The sequence below is a fragment of the Scyliorhinus torazame genome, chromosome 12 (assembly GCF_047496885.1).
Source record: "Scyliorhinus torazame isolate Kashiwa2021f chromosome 12, sScyTor2.1, whole genome shotgun sequence".
Taxonomy (NCBI): Eukaryota; Metazoa; Chordata; class Chondrichthyes; order Carcharhiniformes; family Scyliorhinidae; genus Scyliorhinus; species Scyliorhinus torazame.
In genome coordinates this window covers 65211820-65235109 of record NC_092718.1, presented here as the reverse complement: position 1 = coordinate 65235109, position 23290 = coordinate 65211820, and the positions used below count along the sequence as shown (strand labels likewise).

Genomic DNA, 23290 nt, shown 5'->3' with positions numbered 1-23290 from the left:
ATGCTCCATTATCTTTCAGTCCTTCCCTGCTGCTCTCTAAGTTTCCCATCTGCTCTCCCTTAAAGCTTTCGTCCCTCATACCATTCCAACAAACCTCCATTTAGCATCTTCCTAAAAAGTGGTGCATAGTATTAAATGCAATATTTCAAAAGTTTAACTTGCTTGCTCTATTAATAAAGCCAGAGATCCCTCATTTTTTTTGTCAGCTCTCACACATCTCACCTTCAAAGCTCAAGTCTCCCTGTTCTCACACCCCTTAAAAGTGGTATCATTTAGTTCTTATCGCCTTTTCCCATTTTTCCTACCAAAATGGATCACTCCTACTTCTCCATGCTGAATTCAATCTGCCGCAAATCTTCCCATTTCTTGGTCTATTGCATCCTGAAGTCTTCCACCATCCTCTTCAATGTTTTTAATTTAAAAAATTTATGTATTTAGAGTATCCAATTATTTTTTTCCCAATTAAGGGACAATTTAGCGTGGTTAGTCCACCTACCTGCACATCCTTGGGTCGTGGGTGAGAGCCACGCAGATACGGGGAGAATGTGCAAACTCCACACAGACAGTGACCCAGGGCCGGGATGGAACCCGGGTCCTCAGCGCGTGAGCCATCAGTGCTAACCACTACACCACCATGCCGCCTCTTCAATGTTTACAATATTTCCAAACTCTGCCACGGGTCCGAAGTTACACATCGGCCAAACCAGATAAGGACAGCACATTTCCTTCCTTAAATGACATCAGTGAACCAGATGGATTTTTCTGACAATGTGGTAGTTTTGTGGTCAGAAAGTGCCGCCTAAGGAGCCTTGGTGTGTTCCTGCAGTGCATCTTGTAGATGGTACACATGGCTGCCACTGCATTGGTGGTGGAGGGAGTGAATGTTTCTGGAAGGGGGAGCAATCAAGCAAGCCTGTTTTGTCCTGGATGGTGTTGAGCTTTTTGAGTGTTGTTGGAGCTGCACTCATCCAGGAAGGGGATAGTATTCCATCACACCCCTGACTTGTATCTTGTAGATGGTAGACTGGCTTTGGGGAGTCAGGAGATGAGTTACTCACCATAGAATTCCTCGCCTTTGACTTGCTCTTACAGTTACATTGGTTATATGGTGGCTAGTCCAGTTCAGTTTCTGGTCAATGGTAAATCCCAGGATATTGATAGTGAGGGATTCAGCGATGGTAATGACAATGAATGCTAATGTTCCCTCCTGTGGGGTCCCTTGCCCCCATTGGTGCCATGGTCCGGGACTGCAGTCGTTCAAGATGTCACCACTCCCACAAAGTTTATTCACGGATAGACTTTTTTGTTCTGGGAAGGGCACTGATCCCAAAGGTGACGGGGACGGAGTACACGGCTATAGCCATTTCGGATCATGCTCCACATTGGGTGGACCTGGAGATAGGGGAAGAAAAACAACAGCGTCCACCCTGGAGAATGGACATGGGATTATTGGCAGATGAGGGGGTGTGCTTAAGGGTGAGGGGGTGTATTGAAAGGTACTTGGAACTCAATGATAATGGGGAGGTACAGGTGGGAGTGGTCTGGGAGGCGCTGAAGCAGTGGTTAGAGGGGAGCTGATATCTACTAGGGCACATAAAGGTTGTTGAAAGAACTACTGAGGGTGGACAGACAATATGCGGAGGCACCGGAGGAGGGACTGTACAGAGAAAGGCAAAGGCTACATGTAGAATTTGACTTGTTGACTACAGGTAATGCAAAGGCACAATGGAGGAAGGCACAGGGTGTACAGTACGAATATGGGGAGAAGGCGAGCAGGTTGCTGGCCCACCAACTGAGGAAATGGGGAGCAGCGAGGGAGATAGGGGGGGTGAGAGATGAGGAAGGAGAGATGGAGCGGGGAGCGGAGAGAGTGAATGGAGTGTTCAAGGCATTTTACGAAAGATTATATGAAGCTCAGCCCCCGGATGGGAAGGAGAGAATGATGTGCTTTCTGGATCAGCTGGAATTTCCCAAGGTGGAGGAGCAGGAGAGGGTGGGACTGGGAGCACAGATTGAGACGGAGGAAGTGGTGAAAGGGATTGGGAGTATGCAGGCGGGGAAGGCCCCGGGACCAGACGGATTCCCAGTTGAATTCTATAGGAAATATATGGACTTGCTGGCCCCGCTACTGATGAGAACCTTTAATGAGGCGAGGGAAAGGGGGCAGTTGCCCCCGACTATGTCGGAGGCAACGATATCGCTCCTCCTAAAGAAGGAAAAAGACCCGCTGCAATGCGGATCCTACAGGCCCATTTCCCTCCTGAATGTGGACGCTAAGATTCTGGCCAAGGTAATGGCAATGAGGATAGAGGATTGTGTCCCGGGGGTGGTTCATGAAGACCAAACTGGGTTTGTGAAGGGGAGACAGCTGAATACAAATATACGGAGGCTGTTAGGGGTAATGATGATGCCCCCACCAGAGGGGGAAGCGGAGATAGTGGTGGCGATGGATGCCGAGAAAGCATTTGATAGAGTGGAGTGGGATTATTTGTGGGAGGTGCTGAGGAGATTTGGTTTTGGGGATGGGTATATCAGGTGGGTACAGTTGCTGTATAGGGCCCCGATGGCGAGCGTGGTCACGAATGGACGGGGGTCTGACTATTTTCGGCTCCATAGAGGGACGAGGCAGGGATGTCCTCTGTCCCCGTTATTGTTTGCACTGGCGATTGAACCCCTGGCCATAGCATTGAGGGGTTCCAGGAAGTGGAGGGGAGTACTCAGGGGGGGGAGAAGAACACCGGGTATCTCTGTATGCGGATGATTTGTTGCTATATGTGGCGGACCCGGCGGAGGGGATGCCAGAGATAATGCGGATACTTGGGGATTTTTCAGGGTACAAACTGAACATGGGGAAAAGTGAGTTGTTTGTGGTGCATCCAGAAGAGCAGAGCAGAGAGATAGAGGACTTACCGTTGAGGAAGGTAACAAGGGACTTCCGGTACTTGGGGATCCAGATAGCCAAGAATTGGGGTACATTACACAGGCTTAATTTAACGCGGTTAGTGGAACAGATGGAGGAGGACTTTAAGAGATGGGACACGGTGTCCCTGTCATTGGCAGGTAGGGTGCAGGTGGTTAAAATGGTGGTCCTCCCGATGGGGGATTTTGAGCATGGCAAAGAGCTGGGGTAGTACAACTGAGAGATCTGTTTGTAGATGGGACGTTTGCGAGTCTGGGAGCGCTGACGGAAAAATATGGGTTGCCCCAAGGGAATGCATTTCGGTACATGCAATTGAGGGCTTTCGCGAGGCAACAGGTGAGGGAATTCCCGCAGCTCCCGACGCAGGAGGTGCAGGATAGAGTGTTCTCAGAGACATGGGTGGGGGATGGTAAGGTGTCGGACATATACAGGGAAATGAGGGACGAGGGGGAGATCATGGTGGATGAGCTGAAAGGGAAGTGGGAAGGGGAGCTGGGGGAGGAGATTGAGGAGGGGCTGTGGGCTGATGCCCTACGTAGGGTAAACTCATCGTCCTCGTGTGCCAGGCTAAGCCTGATACAATTTAAGGTGTTACACAGGGCGCATATGACTGGAGCACGGCTCAGTAAATTTTTTGGGGTAGAGGATAGGTGTGCGAGATGCTCGAGAGGCCCAGCGAATCACACCCACATGTTCTGGTCATGCCCGGCACTACAGGGGTTCTGGGTGGGGGTGGCAAAGGTGCTTTCGAAGGTGGTGGGGGTCCGGGTCGAACCAAGCTGGGGGTTGGCTTTATTTGGGGTTGCAGAAGAGCCGGGAGTGCAGGAGGCGAGAGAGGCTGACGTGTTGGCCTTTGCGTCCCTAGTAGCCCGGCGCAGGATAGGGGGGAGGGGGGGGGGGGGGAGAGGGAGGGGGGGAGAGAGGGAGGGGGGGGGAGAGAGGGGGGGGGAGAGAGGGGGGGGAGGGGGGGGGGAGAGAGAGGGGGGGGGAGAGAGAGGGGGGGGGAGAGAGAGGGGGGGGGAGAGAGAGGGGGGGGGGAGAGAGAGGGGGGGGGGGAGAGAGAGGGGGGGGGGGGGAGAGAGGGGGGGGGAGAGAGAGGGGGGGGGAGAGAGAGGGGGGGGGAGAGAGAGGGGGGGAGAGAGAGGGGGGGGGAGAGAGAGAGGGGGGGGAGAGGGGGGGGGGAGAGAGAGAGGGGGGGGAGAGGGGGGGGGGAGAGAGAGAGGGGGGGGGAGAGAGAGAGGGGGGGGAGAGGGGGGGGGGAGAGAGAGAGAGAGAGGGGGGGGGAGAGAGAGAGGGGGGGGAGAGAGAGAGGGGGGGGAGAGAGAGAGGGGGGGAGAGAGAGAGGGGGGGGGAGAGAGAGAGGGGGGGGAGAGAGAGAGGGGGGGGGAGAGAGAGGGGGGGGAGAGAGAGGGGGGGAGAGAGAGAGGGGGGGGGAAGAGGGGGGGGGAAAGAGGGGGGGGAAAGAGGGGGGGGAAAGAGGGGGGGGGAAAGAGGGGGGGGGGAAAGAGGGGGGGGGGGAAAGAGGGGGGGGGGACAGAGGGGGGGGGGGAAGAGGGGGGGGGGAGAGAGGGAGGGAGAGAGGGGAGGGGGGGGGAGAGGGGGGGGAGGGGGGGAGAGAGGGGGAGGGGGGGAGAGAGGGGGGGGAGAGAGGGGGGGAGAGGGGGGGGGAGAGGAGGAGGGGGGAGGGGGGAGGAGGGGAGGGGGGGAGGGGAGGGGGGGGAGGGGGGAGAGGAGGGGAGGGGGGGAGGAGGGGAGGGGGGGGAGGAGGGGAGGGGGGGAGGGGGGGGAGGGGGGAGAGGAGGGGAGGGGGGGAGGAGGGGAGGGGGGGGAGGAGGGGAGGGGGGAGGGGAGGGGGGGGAGGGGAGGAGGGGGAGGGGGGAGGGGGGAGGGGGGAGGGGGGGGAGGGGGGGAGAGGGGGAGGGAGGGAGGGGAGGGGGAGGGGCGGGGGGGGAATCGAACGGACTCTCAGAGATGTTATTGTATATGTATAATATGTATAGGTAGTTGTTATAGGTAATTGTATATTGGATTGTTGGATTGTATTTTTGGAGAGTATTTATTTTGGACAAGGCAGTTGCCATTCAGTTTTGTTTTTGTTTATATATTATTTATTTATTTGTTTAAAATTGGCCACTGTTATTTATATTGCTTTATTGTTGTGTAAAAGAAACACTACGTACTGTTATGTTTGGCCAAAAATCTTGAATAAAATATATATTTTTTAAAAAGATGTCGCCACTCCAACCAGTCTCAAGGATTTTGATCACTCTTGGCGTGGATAGTGACTTCATTCGGTCTTTCTGTTGAACCAAAATCTTTTCAGACTGTGATTCTCCATCCTTCACAGATAATTCACTAGTCCTGGATAGGTACAGTTTAAAATGCAGGAGGCTTTCCTGCCCTCTCTTCCTCTTCCATCAGGACATGCAGAGGCTTGACACACATTCTCGACCAGAAGGCCCCTTCACCCTCTTTAGCATTGTGAAACTGGACCCCAAGGCAGGTCAGGAAACTGGAGAAAATCATAAATAAATTCTAAAATATGTCCATTTTGGATGAATATTCAGTTAAAGTTTATTCAGCCCAGGATCAGAACAGTGGAAGATGTTGACAGGATATGTAAAGAAACTGAATTATTCCACAACCTTCCTATTTACTTTTATTAATTGCTGCAGTCTTGAAATTCTGAGTGATACATGATGTATTCTGTCCTTAGGTTCCACTGTTTGGTTGTCCAGACAAGCTGTTGTCTCACTTGGCTATGAAATGCATTGGATCACTGATTCTGGTTCAGATTTTGAAGATGGTGAGTCTGAGCTGAGGGTATAGTTTATAATAATAATAATCTTTATTTGTGTCACAAGTAGGTTTACATTAACACTGCAATGAAGTTACTGTGAAAATAAGAGGATCATTTTACTATTAGATGCAAATATTAGTTTGATTACATGGCATTGCTTGTAGGCAAAACTTGTTGTCTCTCTGTTAGAACATAGAACATAGAAAAATACAGCACAGAACAGGCCCTTCGGCAAACGATGTTGTGCCGAACCTTTGTCCTAGATTAATCATAGATTATCATAGAATTTACAGTGCAGAACTAGGCCATTCGGCCCATTGAGTCTGCACCGGCTCTTGGAAAGAGCACCCTACCCAAGGTTAACACCTCCACGCAACACTAAGGGCAATTTTGGACACTAAGGGCAATTTATCATGGCCAATCCACCTAACCTGCACATCTTTGGACTGTGGGAGGAAACCGGAGCACCCGGAGGAAACCCACGCACACACGGGGAGGATGTGCAGACTCCGCACAGACAGTGACCCAAGCTGGAATCGAACCTAGGACCCTGGAGCTGTGAAGCAATTGTGCTATCCACAATGCTACCGTGCTGCCCCTAAGAACAAATTAATCTACACTATATCATTCTACCGTAATCCATGTACCTATCCAACAGCTGCTTGAAGGTCCCTCATGTTTCTGACTCAACTACTTCTACAGGCAGTGCATTCCATGCCCCCACTACTCTCTGGGTAAAGAACCTACCTCTGACATCCCCCCTATATCTTCCACCATTCACCTTAAATTTATGTCTCCTTGTAATGCTTTGTTCCACCTGGGGAAAAGGTCTCTGACTGTCTACTCTATCTATTCCCCTGATCATCTTATAAACCTCTATCAAGTCGCCCCTCATCCTTCTCCGTTCTAATGAGAAAAGGCCTAGCACCCTCAACCTTTCCTCGTAAGACCTACTCTCCATTCTAGGCAACATCCTGGTAAATCTCCTTTGCACCTTTTCCAAAGCTTCCACATCCTTCCTAAAACGAGGCGACCAGAACTGTACACTGTACTCCAAATGTGGCCTTACCAAAGTTTTGTACAGCTGCATCATCACCTCTCGGCTCTTAAATTCAATCCCTCTGTTAATGAATGCCAGCACACCATAGGCCTTCTTCACAGCTCTATCCACTTGAGTGGCAACTTTCAAAGATGTATGAACATAGACCCCAAGATCTCTCTGCTCCTCCACATTGCCAAGAACTCTACCGTTAACCCTGTATTCTGCATTCATATTTGTCCTTCCAAAATGGACAACCTCACACTTTTCAGGGTTAAACTCCATCTGCCACTTCTCATCCCAGCTCTGCATCCTATCTATGTCTCTTTGCAGCCGACAATAGCCCTCCTCACTATCCACAACTCCACCAATCTTCGTATCGTCTGCAAATTTACTAACCCACCCTTCAACTCCCTCATCCAAGTCATTAATGAAAATCACAAACAGCAGAGGACCCAGAACTGATCCCTGCGGTACGCCGCTGGTAACTGGGATCCAGGCTGAATATTTGCCATCCACCACCACTCTCTGACTTCTATCGGTTAGCCAGTTCGTTATCCAACTGGCCAAATTTCCCACTATCCCATGCCTCCTTACTTTCTGCATAAGCCTACCATGGGGAACCTTATCAAATGCCTTACTAAACCTTACCGTGGGGCAGCACGGTAGCCTTGTGGATAGCACAATTGCTTCACAGCTCCAGGGTCCCAGGTTCGATTCCGGCTTGGGTCATTGTCTGTGCGTAGTCTGCACATCCTCCCCGTGTGTGCGTGGGTTTCCTCCGGGTGCTCCGGTTTCCTCCCACAGTCCAAAGATGTGCAGGTTAGGTGGATTGGCCATGATAAATTGCCCTTAGTGTCCAAAATTGCCCTTAGTGTTGGGTGGGGTTATTGGTTTATGGGGATAGGGTGGAGGTATTGACCTTGGGTAGCGTGCTCTATCCAAGAGCCGGTGCAGACTCGATGGGCCGAATGGCCTCCTTCTGCACTGTAAATTCTATGATAATCTATGAAAATCCATGGACACTACATCCACTGCTTTACCTTCATCCACATGCTTGGTCACCTCCTCAAAGAATTCAATAAGACTTGTAAGGCAAGACCTACCCCTCACAAATCCGTGCTGACTATTCCTAATCAAGCAGTGTCTTTCCAGATGCTCAGAAATCCTATCCTTCAGTACCCTTTCCATTACTTTGCCTACCACCGAAGTAAGACTAACTGGCCTGTAATTCCCAGGGTTATCCCTAGTCCCATTTTTGAACAGGGGCACGACATTCGCCACTCTCCAATCCCCTGGTACCACCCCTGTTGACAGTGAGGACGAAAAGATCATTGCCAACGGCTCTGCAATTTCATCTCTTGCTTCCCATAGAATCCTTGGATATATCCCGTCAGGCCCGGGGGATTTGTCTATCCTCAAGCTTTTCAAAATGCCCAACACATCTTCCTTCCTAACAAGTATTTCCTCGAGCTTACCAGTCTGTTTCACACTGTCCTCTCCAACAATATGGCCCCTCTCATTTGTAAATACAGAAGAAAAGTACTCGTTCAAGACCTCTCCTATCTGTTCAGACTCGATACACAATCTCCCGCTACTGTCCTTGATCGGACCTACCCTCGCTCTAGTCATTCTCATATTTCTCACATATGTGTAAAAAGCCTTGGGGTTTTCCTTGATCCTACCCGCCAAAGATTGTTCATGCCCTCTCTCAGCTCTCCTAATCCCTTTCTTCAGTTCCCTCCTGGCTATCTTGTATCCCTCCAGCGCCCTGTCTGAACCTTGTTTCCTCAGCCTTACATAAGTCTCCTTTTTCCTCTTAACAAGACATTCAACCTCTCTTGTCAACCATGGTTCCCTCACTCAACCATCTCTTCCCTGCCTGACAGGGACATGCATATCAAGGACACTTAGTACCTGTTCCTTGAACAAGTTCCACATTTCACTTGTGTTCTTCCCTGACACTGACAGCCTATGTTCCCAACTTATGCACTTCAATTCTTGTCTGACAACATCGTATTTACCCTTCCCCCAATTGTAAACCTTGCCCTGTTGCACGCACCTATCCCTCTCCATTACTAAAGTGAAAGTCACAGAATTGTGGTCACTATCTCCAAAATGCTCCCCCACTAACAAATCTATCACTTGCCCTGGTTCATTACCCAGTACCAAATCCAATATTGCCTCCCCTCTGGTCGGACAATCTACATACTGTGTTAGAAAAGCTTCCTGGACACACTGCATAAACACCACCCCATCCAAATTATTTGATCTAAAGAGTTTCCACTCAATGTTTGGGAAGTTAAAGTCACCCATGACTACCCTGTGACTTCTGCACCTTTGCAAAATTTGTTTCCCAATCTGTTCCTCCACATCTCTGCTACTATTGGGGGGCCTATAAAAAACTCCTAACAAGGTGACTGCTCCTTTTCTATTTCTGACTTCAACCCATACTACCTCAACAGGCAGATACTCCTCAAACTTCCTTTCTGCAACTGTTATACTATCTCTAATTAACAATGCCACCCCCCCCCCCACCTCTTTTACCACCCTGCCTAATCTTATTGAAACATCTATAACCGGGGACCTCCAACAACCATTTCTGCCCTCTTCTATCGAAGTTTCCGTGATGGCCACCACATCATAGTCCCAAGTACCGATCCATGCCTTAAGTTCACCCAACTTATTCCTGATGCTTCTTGCTTTGAAGTATACACACTTCAACCCATCTCCGTGCCTGCAAGTACTCTCCTTTGTCAGTGTTCCCTTTCCCACTGCCTCACTACACGCTTTGGCGTCCTGAATATCGGCTAGCTTAGTTGCTGGACTACAAATCTGGTTCCCATTCCCCTGCCAAATTAGTTTAAACCCTCCCGAAGAATACTAGAAAACCTCCCTCCCAGGATATTGGTGCCCCTCTGGTTCAGATGCAACCCGTCCTGCTTGTATAGGTCCCACCTTCCCCAGAATGCGCTCCAATTATCCAAATACCTGAAGCCCTCCCTCCTACACCATTCCTGCAGCCACGTGTTCAGCTGCACTCTCTCCCTATTCCTAGCCTCGCTATCACGTGGCACCGGCAACAAACCAGAGATGACAACTCTGTCTGCCCTGGCTTTTAACTTCCAGCCTAACTCCCTAAACTCGTTTATTACCTCCAAACCCCTTTTCCTACCTACGTCGTTGGTACCAATGTGCACCACGGCTTCTGGCTACTCCCCCTCCCCCTTAAGGATCCTGAAGATACGATCCGAGACATCCCTGGCCCTGGCACCCGGGAGGCAACATACCTTCCGGGAGTCTCGCTCGCGACCACAGAATCTCCTATCTATTCCCCTAACCATTGAATCTCCGACTACTATTGTTTTTCTATTCTCCCCCCTTCCCTTCTTAGCCCCAGAGCCGGACTCAGTGCCAGAGACCTGGCTGCTAGGGCCTTCCCCCGGTAGGTCATCATCCCCCCCACCCCCCCCCCCCCCCCCCAACAGCATCCAAAACGGTATACTTGTTTTGAAGGGGAACGCCCACGAGGGATCCCTGCACTGTCTGCCTGTTTGTTTTTGTTCCCATGACGAACCCAGCTACTCTTGTCCTGTACCTTGGGTGTGGTTACCTCCCTGTAACTCTTCTCTATCACCCTCTCTGCCTCCCGTATGATCCGGAGTCCATCCAGCTTCAGCTCCAGTTCCCTAACACGGTCTTTGAGGAGCTGGAGTTGGGTGCACTTCCCGCAGGTATAGTCAGCGGGGACACCGGTGGTATCCCTCACCACCCACATCCAACAGGAGGAGCATGCAACTGGCCTAGCCTCCATCCCCTCTTACCTTACAGAATATAGCTGCCCTGTGGACCAACTGGATCTCTGCCCTCCGACTCTGCTCCCAGTCAGCTGCACTCTCTGTAAACTCCTGGCTCTCTTCTCACTCTTTGCGGAAATGTAGGAAACAAAATGAAGGGAGCACCTTACTCCCTCCTCACCTAACTCCCTCAGTCGCCAAACTCTCATTATAGCACTCAAATGCACCAAATTCAGCACTCCCTCAGTCGACAAACTCTCATTATAGCACTCAAATGCACCAAATTCAGCACTCCCTCAGTCACCAAACTCGCACTATAGCACTCAAATGCACCAAATTCAGCACTCGGTGCAAACAAAGTCTGCACTGTCGGGGATCACTTTTATACTGTGAATCTAGCCTCTGAAAACTGGCCTAATCCAATTAACTAATTAACAAGCGCCAGCTGCAAGTACCTACAAGTAAAACCTTTGATTAAAGCTGATTGAAAATTCACCTTCTTCTAAACCAAACAGCAAATTTTCAGTTAATTAACTAAATAAAAGAAAGACTATACTTTAGATAAAAATTAAGCCTTGTACTCCCTCAGTCACCAAACTCTCACTATAGCACTCAAATGCACCAAATTCAGCACTCAGTGCAAACAAAACTTACTGTTGTCCACAGTAAGTTTCTGAAAATTTAATTTTAATTAATTAATTTTAACAGTGCTATTTGCATTGTACGTGCATTCATGGTTCTATGGCACACTTGTGGTTTCTATTTACAGGAAGAGGGTCCCTACTGACACCAAAAACTATCAAGATATTTAGCTGATGCCAATGGTAGTTAACTTGGATCTTCAGGTTCTATTAGGTTATCTTCCAAGGTATCAGATGCGATGTCCTCCAGATCTCATGCTGACTTTGTTAAATAGCCTTCAGAGACACCCCTAGACTTCCATCACATTTCAATGAAAGGCAGTCATTTTTTTCTCATCTGGAGCTAAACATAACAAGTGCAAGCTTTCATCGGCAACAGAAATGAACTCATTAAGCTGGTGTGAAAGAAAGAGTCCATGTTAAATGCACCTACATCTTTGCAAAAAAGCACATTATCTTTAACACGGTGTAGCACAACTTCTGAAGTAACATTCGCGTCACACAAGTGGCAGGCAGTGACCATCTCCAACAAGAGAGAATCAAACCACCACCCCATGACATTCAGTGGCATTGCCATCACTGAATTCTCCACTGTCAACATCCTGGGGGTTACCATTGACCACAAACTGAACTGGACTAGCCATATAAATACTGCGGCTTCAAGAGCAGGTCAGAGGCTAGGAATCCTGCGGCAAGTAAATCACATCCAAACTCCCCAAAACCTGTCACCACCTACAAGGCACAAGTCAGGGATGTGATGGAATAATTGCCTGGATGAGTGCAGCTCCAACAACACGCAAGAAGCTTGACACCATCCAGCCCGCTTGATTGACACCCCTTTCACAAACATTCACTCCCTCCACCACCGCCGCACAGTGCCAGCAGCCATGCACCATCTACAAGATGCACTGTGGGAACTTGCCAAGGCTCCTTAGGCAGCACCTTCGAAACCCACAACCACTATCATCTAGAACAAGGGCAGCAGATACCTGGGAACTCCACCATCTGGAAGTTCCCCTCCAAGTCACTCACCATCCTGACTTGGAAATATATCGTTGTTCCTTCATGTCGCTGAGCCAAATTCTTGCAACTCCCACCCTCATAGCACAGTGGGTGTACCTACACCTCATGGATTGCAGCGGTTCAAGAAGGCAGCTCACCACCACCTTCTCAAGAGCAATTAGGGATGGGCAACAAATGCTGGCCTAGTCAGTGAAGCCCACATCCTGTAAAAAATGAATACAAAAAACAATGCCACTGGAGGTCTGGTAGTTATAGCTGTAAAAAGGATATGCACCAATGCTACAGGTTTTCAGACTGGCTATGCAGAACGGGTCACTGAGTTACACAGCTCCATTTTCCATGATGAATTCATTAATGTGTTAAAACCCCATTTGTAAAATGTTATTAAAAAAGCAAAATACCCCTCGAAACCTCAGTAGTTGTGCTCCATGCTATTTGTATGCATTCATCTAAAAAGTGAATGCTTCATTGTTTTATGTCAGATTGAAAGAAATGAAAGTTGCTATAGTCCCTGAGGACCATCGGCCGTTCTCCGCTTTTGAGAGAAAACTGACAGGTGGTGATTTAACCTGAGGGTCACCACACCTCAGGTGAGGGGTAGGATTGAGAAGGCTCTTCGTGGATAACCTCAGTCAGTAAGGGAATTGAACCAGGCTGTTACCATTGCTCCGCATCATGAACCATCCATTCAGCTAACTGAGCTAATTAACCCCCATGTTGGATGAGGGAAACACTGAAATAATTAAATATTTGTCTGCCACTTCTCCATAGAACCATGGAATTCCTACAGTACAAAAGGAGGCCATTCGGTCCATCGAATCTTCACTGACCTTCTGAAAAAGCACCCTAGTTAGGCCCAAACCCTGCCCTATGCCCATAACCTCACCTAATCGCCACATCTTTGGTCACTGAGGAGAAATTTGTAGCATGGCCAGTCCACCGAATCTGCACATCTTTGGACTGTGGGAGGAAACAAGAGCACCCATACAGACACGGGGAGAACGCGCAAACTCTACAGTGACAGTCACCCAAGGCCAGAATTGAACCTGGATTCCTGGCGCTGTGAGGCAGCAGTGCTAATCACTGTGCCACCCTTCTCCTTTAAGCATTCCCTCGACCAATATAAAACACACTCAAGCGCTCATTGTGACAGCACTAAAAACAAACCTATGATTCCCACAAATTGGTGACAGTAATGACATGGCCCTTAATCTAAAATCCTGCCTACATTGGTTCCATAGTCTTCAAATCCCACCACTACCGGGCTTGTCGAGAACATAGCGAAGAAAACGGAAGAGGCGCCATAACCAACACCCTTAGACACGACCCTACACAAGAGACCGAGACCTCCTCCATCTGCACCCCCCCCCCCTCCCCGTGTCCTCGGCTCCTCAACCCATCCTTGCAATTCCCTGCTGTTTGTCAACCATTAATAGAACATTAAATTTGGAAGCACTAGCCCACCCAACAGTCGCCCTCTCTGCAGGAAGGCTTTTTGAATTCTGGGAATCTTGCCGCCCAACAAAGACTGTAATTAACTTATCAACCCTAACGCAAAAAGATTTAGGGAAGAAGATCGGAAGACACGAGCACAAATAAGAACCTTGGCAGAACGTTCATTTTGACCTTCTGCACTCTCCCCACCAAGGTAGTGGGAGGGCATCCCACCTCTTCAAGTCCTCCTTCACCCCCTCTACCAGACTGGCCAAGTTCAGTTTGTGCAACAGAGCCCAGTCATGCACCACCTGAATCCCCAAACATCTAAACTTCGTATTGGCCAGCTTAAACGGCAGCCTCCCGGAACCTCCTCCACTCCCCCCGCCCCCCCCCCCCCCCAAAGGAGATTCACCGGGAAGTTTTCGCACTTGCTCACATTCAATTTGTACCCTGATGTTGTAGTCAATATTTTCCTGCTTCTGTAGTAGAAAGATTCAACAACGCTCGTTATGGCAAAATAACAAGGCTTTATTTACAAAACAACTGCATGCAGTAATGGCTGAAACTTGAGGTCCGAGACCAGTTAGTGAAACTTGCTGATTCCTCCTCGAGTCTGCGCTTTTACAGAAAATCAGTTCAGTATTTATACATTATCATTATCAAGATTGTGTGACTACAGCTTAGTCAGGAATTCGATCGGAAGTAGAAACGGAAGCAATGCCTGCTGACCTTATTGGGCTCTTTGTTGCATCACTCATACCATTATCTTGTCCTTGGAGGGATCATTGAGAGGTCGGAGGAGACTTATTCCTTCCTGACCTTATCTTGTCTTATTCCTACGGCCCTGGGTTATGACGAGTTAGTCTTATCAGTCTTATCAGGAGTTGCCGAGGCCCGGTATTTTGGAATGGCTTGACCTTCTCTGATCTTATTCACACTTCAGGTTATGCAGAGTCGGCCTTATTAGTCTTACAGGGGTCTGAAATGATTAGGGCAGCATTTCTTACATTGTATCAAATATTTTGACCAGTCTTCCCATTGACCAGTTTTCCCATCATGCCATTACTTTATTCGTACCACATCACACTGAGAAGGATCCAAACTTCTTCAACAGCTCCATTATCCCTCCCACACTAGTGAGAGGATCAGAAACGAACGACAACAAATCATCCACATAAAGGGACACCCTATGCTCCTCGCCCCACCCTCTCAATATTTCTCACTCCCCCAATGATATAAGCATGATGGCCAACGGCTCAATCGCGAGTGCGAACAACAACGGGACAGCGGGCATTCCTGCGTCGTGCCCCTATATAATCGGAAATACCCTGAGCTCACTGCATTGATCCGGACACTAGCCGAAGGGCACTATACAGCAGTATAGTTGAATATCTGCCACACCCAGCCCTTCCTCCGCCTCGCCTGATCCCAAACATCAAATGCGTCTTTTGCAAGAAGACTACCTTTGTGCTCAAACTCTTCAATTGGGCAAAAACCCAGGGCATAAATATTGGTCCAAACCTAAATCGTCCCAAGACCTCGAAGAGGTACCTCCAGTCCGCCTGATTAAAAGTATTCTCCGCATCCATAGGTATGATTATCTCAAGCACCTCCCCCATAGAGGGCGACAGGTCCACGTTCAGAAGTCTCCTGATGTTGGTTCCCAACTGTCAACCCTTGACAAACCCTGTTTGGTCCTCCGAGATCACCTCTGACAAACACCCCTCCAGACGCTTCACCAGAACCTTAGTGAGTACCTTAGCATCAGTGTTCAGCAGTGAAATAGGCCTGTAAGCCCCACAGTCCACGGGATCCTTGTCCTTTTTCGGGATCATGGAGATCGACACCTGCGCCAACGTGGCCAGCAACACCCCCCTTGACACAGAATCATTGAACATCCCCAGTAAATGTGGGCGGCAACATGCCCGTGAACTGCTTGTAGAGTTCTACTGGAAAACAATCTGGTCCACGTGCCTTCCCCGATTGCACAGAACTGGTACAATCCATAGCCTCCTCCAACCCCTACGGTGCCTCTAACCCCTGCCACTTCACCATCTCCACCACCAGGAAGTCCAACCGTCCAAAAACTGCTCCATCCACGAGTCACCCTCCTGCGGCTCAGACTTGAACAGCCCATGGTAGAAAGCCTCTTAAAGCTCCATTAATCTTGTCTGAAGCAATAACAAGTCCCCCTCTCAATCTTAACCTGGACTATCTCCCATGCGGCTGCCTCAGATGTTAAGCCAATAGGCAGCTGGCCTCATCCCCATGCTCATTAAATGCCCCTCATGAGCGGCGAAGTTGGCTCACCACCTTCCCTGTTGATTCAAGCTCAAATTCCATTTGTAGCCTCTTTCTCTCCAATAACAACTCCGCGTAGGGGCCATGGTGTACTGCAGATTCACCTCCAAAATTGAGTCAACCAACCACTACCTTTCCGCTCTGCCAACCTTATCCCTGTAGGCTCTGTACGCGATTACCTCCCCTCTGACCACCATCTTCAACGCTTCCCAGAACGTGGAAGACAAAATCTCCTGTTATAACTTGCACAAGATCCACAGGGTAGTTAATCATACCTACCCTGTAAGACCCATACGGGCTGGGTAGGGATGATTAACTACCCCGTAAGACCTGTGTGGGTTATAACACATCCCCATTCTGATTAAAACCGTCATAGTTCCCAATGGCTGAAGCTACCCTTTCACAAAACCCTTATCTGCAAGGAGCGATGTGTCTAACCTCCATGGGGGCGCTGGGCCCGGCCCATCTCCAATCGCACATCCACATAATGTGGAGCATGGCCCGATATTACAATTGTTGAGTACCTAGCCCCCACCAACCCCTGAGAGTAACGCTTCCTCCACCACAAAGATGTCTATTCGGGAGTAGATGTGAGAGGAAGGAAAACTCCCTCTCCCTTGGACGATTAAACTTCCACGGATCCACCCCCAACCCCATCTGTTCCGTGAACACTGCCATCTCCCTCGCCATCCCATAAGTTCCCAGAGACCTGGGACTGGATATGTCCATCCTCAGATCTAATATGCAATTGAAATCTACCCCATAATCAACTGATGTGAGTCACGTTCGGGATGGTTGCCAACATCTTCTTGATAATGTCCGTGACAATCCAATTTGGTGCATCTCTGTTCACTAAAACCAGGTGCGCACCCGCCCACACCCCACTCACCGTGATGTAGCCCCCCCCCCCCCCCCCCACTGGCAAATCACCAGCTGCTGTAAGTCATCCTTCTGTTAATCAAGATCGCCACCCCTCGAATCAAAATTTGAGCGAAACACCGGCCCCACCCAGCCCTATCTCAACCTCGTCTGTTCCTGAATCCTCAAAAATGTCTCCTGCAAGAAGAAACTTGCCTCTTGCGCTCAAACTCTTCAAATGGGCAAACACCCGGGACCATTTAACCCCCTAACGTTCCATGTAACCAGCGTGGCAGAAGGCCCCCCCCCCATACTATAATCAGCTATACTCCGCCCCCCCCCCCCCCCCCCCCCCCCACACAGCGAAGAACTCCTACTGTGCCCTAACCTACCTCGAATCCAGGCCACCCATGATGGCCGCCGACCCCATCGCTCGCTTTGCCAGTTCTGCCCTGATATCTTGGTAGATTCGAATGAAGGCCACATGACAAGTTTGTCATGTGGCCTGCGCTCAAACTCTTCAAATGGGCAAACACCCGGGACCATTTAACCCCCTAACGTTCCATGTAACCAGCGTGGCAGAAGGACCCCCCCATACTATAATCAGCTATACTCCGCCCCCCCCCCCCCCCCCCCACACAGCGAAGAACTCCTACTGTGCCCTAACCTACCTCGAATCCAGGCCACCCATGATGGCCGCCGACCCCATCGCTCGCTTTGCCAGTTCTGCCCTGATATCTTGGTAGATTCGAATGAAGGCCACATGACAAGTTTGTCATGTGGCCTTCGCCCACTTTTGAGATCTGCTCCTTATTCTGATACCTATTGAGGTGGACCATGACCGCCCAGGGCAGATCCCCAGATTTTGGCTTCTGTCGCAGTGACCGGTGGGCACGGTCACCTTGGGAGGGTTTACAAAGACCACCACCAACTTTCCGAACATCTTTTGTGGCACTTGTACCTTCAATGCCGTCCGGTAGCCTGACAATCCTCAGGTTCTGGCACCTGGACCGGTTCTCCAAAGAAGCAATCCAGTCACTGTGGCTCCTCCACCTCCTGGATCATCGTGCCCTGCTCCTCTAAACGCTGCTGCATCTTCTCCAATGTTACTCAAAGGGCTGCCACTGCCACCTCAATCGCCTTGGAAAAATCCTCTATCATTGACTGCCTTTGTTTCTGGAATTACCCCATAAGGAATTTTGCCAATTCCTCCGTTGGCCATTGGGAGGGTGTTAGCGACAAGGAGGGCACCGCAATGCGTTCTTCCACTTGCCACGAGGGACTGCTGAATCTGATGCGGGGCCTTTATTGACTTCTGCCTGGTGTTATACCCTGCAAACATTCCACACCAGAGGAGAAACCTATAAGCTTCACTTACTTCCCCTTTCTTCCCACAAATTTGCTTGTTAACCGGGTAACAAGGGCCAGAATCCACATCTCCAAGTGGGAGCCACCTTGTGTGAGACCACTCACCTCTTTGCTGCCACCGGAAGTCGGCTGGATGATTTTATGAAGGTTAATGGCTTGCATTAATCGGTGCCTAACTCAATGTCAGTGACCAAACACCAATTTTCTGTTTAGTGGCAGGGTGGTGGGAATGCTAATTACATTAATATCATTGTGCTATAAAATGCAAAATTGCTAGTACCAAAAGGAGGGTTTCCAGTGAGATGATTAGTGAATTAGAATATCTATGGGGTCAGTTATTAACCGTGGAACTATTGTATGTTTTAAGATCTGCTCCTTATTCTGATATCTATTGAGGTGGGCCATGACCGCCCAGGGCAGATCCTCAGATTTTGGCTTCTGTCGCAGTGACCGGTGGGCCCGGTCACCTTGGGAGGGTTTACAAAGTCCACCACCAACTTTCCGAACATCTTTTGTGGCACTTGTATCTTCAATGCCGTCCGGTAGCCTGACACCCTCAGGTTCTGGCACCTGGACCGGTTCTCCAAAGAAGCAATCCAGTCACTGTGGTTCGAGACCGTCTCCTCCACCTCCTGGATCATCGTGCCCTGCTCCTCTAAACGCTGCTGCATCTTCTCCAATGTTACTCAAAGGGCTGCCACTGCCACCTCAATCGCCTTGGAAAAATCCTCTATCATTGACTGCCTTTGTTTCTGGAATTACCCCATAAGGAATTTTGCCAATTCCTCCGTTGGCCATTGGGGGGGTGTTAGCGACAAGGAGGGCACGAATTTTGCCAATTCCTCCGTTGGCCATTGGGGGGGTGTTAGCGACAAGGAGGGCACCGCAGTGCGTTCTTCCACTGCCACAAGGGACTGCTGAATCTGACGCGGTCGTGGGGGGTTAGTTGGAGGTGTTGTGGTTGGTCCCATGGGTGGTTGTGTGCGCGGGTCTGGGTATTTTAGATCATTATTCTGGGTGAGAAGTTTTTTTCTTTTCTTTCAGAGAAATTATCAGGGTAAAACTGGCAAGGCCATCCGAAGTTAACCATTTAAATTGTTTCTATCAGATGGTTCCCAGCCCAACGCAATTGTCCAAAGGAAGTTCGCACTTCTGAACAATTGCCAGGTAAAACTTCCTGGAGAGATTCTCCAGTGCATCATTGGGGTACCCACTAAATGCGACGCTGCGGAACCAGGAAGTTATGGGTCTATCTCTCTCAGTATTGCTTAAGTTTTGTAATGTTTTGTGTTTTTAAGGATCGTGAAATTATTATGGCTTGTCCAATCATCCCATGTTATCTATCTGACTACAGTTAAGGGATTTGAAGGTGGCAACGAATTAGCAATATTAGCTAAATGCAAGCTCAGTTGCAATTCAAATAAAGCTAGATTCTTTAACAAGAATAAAAACAAAATGCTGGAAAGAACTCAGCAGGTTAGGCAGGGCGGGCGGGCAGGAGTGAGCGGGAATCCGAATGAATGTTTCAGATCAATGATCTTGCATCAGTACGTACCGTTTTGTTAGCAACTTTTAACAAATCCTGTTTTCATTTGCTTTTAGAATCTATCCACGGAAGGTTGGATGAGGTGCTGTCTGTACACACTGTCAGAAGAAGCTGGAAGTAGTCAAGCAGCTGAATGGCTTCAAACAATTACATTTGTGATTAAAGAACTTTTAAAGGGCAAATCTCTGAACAAGACAGGTCAGTGAATCCTTGTGGCAATATTAAGATCAAGCTGTAATGAATTCTGTATCTTTTAAACTTCATTGTGCACATTAGAAAGGGGTGGGAAAAATAATTATTGTGACCCCCTCCCAACTCCACGATAGTGCTTCTGCATTCTGACCATTGCATTGTCCAAATTAGGATGTTAGCTCCGTATGATAGCTTCAGACATTTACTCCACTGATCTGGAGTATTTGGTTTTATTTCTGCGACCATGGGGCAGCACGGTAGCATAAGTGGATAGCACTGTGGCTTCACAGCGCCAGGGTCCCAGGTTCAATTCCCTGCTTGGCCACTGTCTGTGCAGAGTTTGCACGTTCTCCCCGCGTCTGCGTGGGTTTCCTCCCACAGTCCAAAGGCATGCAGGTTAGGTGGATTGGCCATGATAAATTGCCCTTAGTGACTAAAAAGGTTAGGAGGGGTTATTGGGTTACGGGGATAGGGTGGAAGTGAGGGCTTAAGTGGATCGGTGCAGACTCGACGGGCCGAATGGCCTCCTCCACTGTATGTTCTATGTATTACTGTTCTGCAATGCATGATTGTGGTCAAAACAGTACAGCATGCACTTCCAAACCTCTTTCAGTTTCTTTCTAACTAGTTGAACATCGTTCATCAAATATATCTGTAACATATATTAAAAAATCCCAAATGGTCACAACATCCATGTCTTTTTTTAAATTTATTTGTTCATGGGATGTGAGCATCATTGGCCAGGGTCAGTATTTATTTCCCATCCCAAATTGCCCCTGAGAAAGTGATGGTGGTGAGCTACCTTTTTGAACCGTTGAAGTCCTTATATTGACAGTACACACCCACAGTGATGTTAGGAAGGGAATTCCAGGATTTTCAACCTTCAACCGTGCAGGAAAGGCAATGTAGTCCCAAGTCAGGATGGTGTGTGACTTAGAGGGGAGCTTGAAGGTGATGGTGTACCCATGCTTTTCCAGCTCTTCTCTTTCTAGGTGGTCTCGGAGCTCGCAGATTTGGAAGCCCTCTGCGGCACCTACCAGTCGTGAAAGACTGCCAGCACAGTGGCTGACGCTGTTTGCTCCCACTCCAGGGACACCCGGGCATGGACATAACCATAGAAGAGAGTCCGACAGTTGAATCAAATGACCCCCTCAAAGATCCACTATCCGGACCTGTTAATGGCCACCATGGCCAAGACCAGGAACAAACTAACAACCCTTCTGTATCGAGTTGCCAAATATCAGGAACGTTGGGCTGAAGTGCAAGCAAATGTTGAGGAGCCCTCCTCAAATAATGGAAAGAGGCTACAATCTGCGTAAACATGGAACACAGATTCCTGAAGGCTACATTTAACCTTTTTCGAGGATACCAAATAAACAAAAGGACTAATAAACAAATAGGGGGAGGAGCTTTAGAGGGATGTGAGGGCAAGGTTTTTTCACCCAGAGGATGGGAATCCGGAATGCACTGCCTTGGAGCGTAGTAGAAGCTGGAAGCTCAGCCGTTAAAAAGAAGTGGATGAGCACTTGAAATGTCATAGCTTTCAAGGCTATGGGCCAAATGCTGGAAAGTGGGATTATATAGATCTAGTGTAGTTTTGTCAGTGCTGACTCGATGGGCCAAAAGGCCTCTTCTGTACATCAGGCAATGGCTCCCTGTACGAGAACCTCTCTGGCTACATAGAGGGCATCTTGAAACCCATCGTACAAGGAATGCCTAGCTTCTATCGCGATATGACGGACTTCTTACAGAAACTCAGCACCCATGGACCAGTTGAACCAGGAACATTCCTCGTCACGATGGATGTCTCGGTACTCTACACCAGCATCCCCCATGACGACGGCATTGTTACAACTGCCTCAGTACTCAACACCGACGACTGCCAATCTCCAGGTGCAATTTTGCAACTCATCCGCTTCATTCTGGATCACAACGCCTTCACTTTCGACAACAAGTTCTTCATCCAGATGCACGGAACAGCCATGGGGACCAAATTCGCACCTCAATATGCCAACATCTTCATGCACATGTTTGAACAAGACCTCCTCTCCACACAAGATCTTCAACTGACGTTATACACCAGATACATTGATGACATTTTTTCCCCTTTGGACCCAAGGCGACGAATCACTGAAACAACGACATGATGACATCGATAAGTTCCATCCCACCATCAGACTCGCCATGGACTACTCTCCAGAATCGGTTGCATTCTTGGACACACTCATCTACATCAAGGGCGGACACCTCAGCACTTTGCTTCACCACAAGCACACGGATAACCTCACGATGCTCCACTTCTCCAGCTTCCACCCTAAACACGTTAAAGAAGCCATCCTCTATGGACAAGCCCTCCGTATACACAGGATCTGCTCAGACGAGGAGGAGCGTAACAGACATCTACAGACGCTGAAAGATGCCCTCGTATGAACGGGATATGGCGCTCGACTCATCGATCGACAGTTCCAACGCGCCACAGCAAAAAAACGCATTGATCTCCTCAAAAGACAAACACTGGACACAACCGACAGAGTACCCTTCGTCATCCAGTACTTCCCCAGGGCGGAGAAACTACGACATCTTCTTCGCAGCCTTCAACACGTCATCGATGAAGACGAACATCTTGCCAAGGTCATCCCCACTACTTGCCTTCAGATAACTGCGCAACCTCAAATAAACCATTGTTTGCAGCAAACTACCCAGCCTTCAGAACAGCGACCACAACACCACACAACCCTGCCATGGCAATCTCTGCACGACGTGCCAGATCATCGACATGATACCACCATTACACATGAAAACACCATCCACCAGGTACGTGGTATATACTCCTGCGACCCGGCCAATGTTGTCTACCTCATGCGCTGCAGGAAAGAATGGCCCGAAGCGTGGTACATTGGCGAGACTATGCAGACGCTGCAACAACGGATGAACGGACATCACACGACAACCGCCAGGCAGGAATGTTCCCTTCCTGTCGAGGAATATTTCAGCAGTCAAGGGCATTCAGCTTCTGATCTCCGGGTAAGCGTTGTCCAAGGCGGCCTTCAGGACGCGCGAAAACACAGAATCACCGAGCAGAAACTTATAGCCACGTTCCGCACACATGAGTACGGCCTCAACTGGGACCTTGGATACATGTTGCATTATATTCACCCCCCACCATCTGTCCTGGGCTTGTGAAATCCTACCAACTGTCCTGGCTTGAGACAATTCACTCCTCTTTAACCTGTGATTCTCCCTCTCTCTAGTTGCTCCGTTTGGACCTGTAAAGACTTAATTACCTGCAAAGACTCATTCAAAGTATCATCTTGCATCTTTGACTTTGTCTATATACATGTTTCTGGAACCTACCTCTTCATTCACCT

At 49.1% G+C, this 23290-nt stretch overlaps 1 protein-coding gene across 5 annotated transcripts in view; it reads left to right on the top strand.

The window, feature by feature from the left end:
- The window catches only part of lins1 (lines homolog 1), a 64659-nt gene that overhangs the window by 21006 nt on the left and 20363 nt on the right, over positions 1-23290 (top strand). For 4 of the 5 annotated variants that reach the window (XM_072468801.1, XM_072468799.1, XM_072468800.1 and 1 more), the window contains exons 3-4: positions 5637-5726; positions 19787-19928. In XM_072468801.1, coding sequence (XP_072324902.1) covers positions 5637-5726; positions 19787-19928 — 232 coding nt within the window. The remainder of the gene's footprint in view (positions 1-5636; positions 5727-19786; positions 19929-23290) is intronic. The other variant, XM_072468802.1, reaches the window with a different exon arrangement.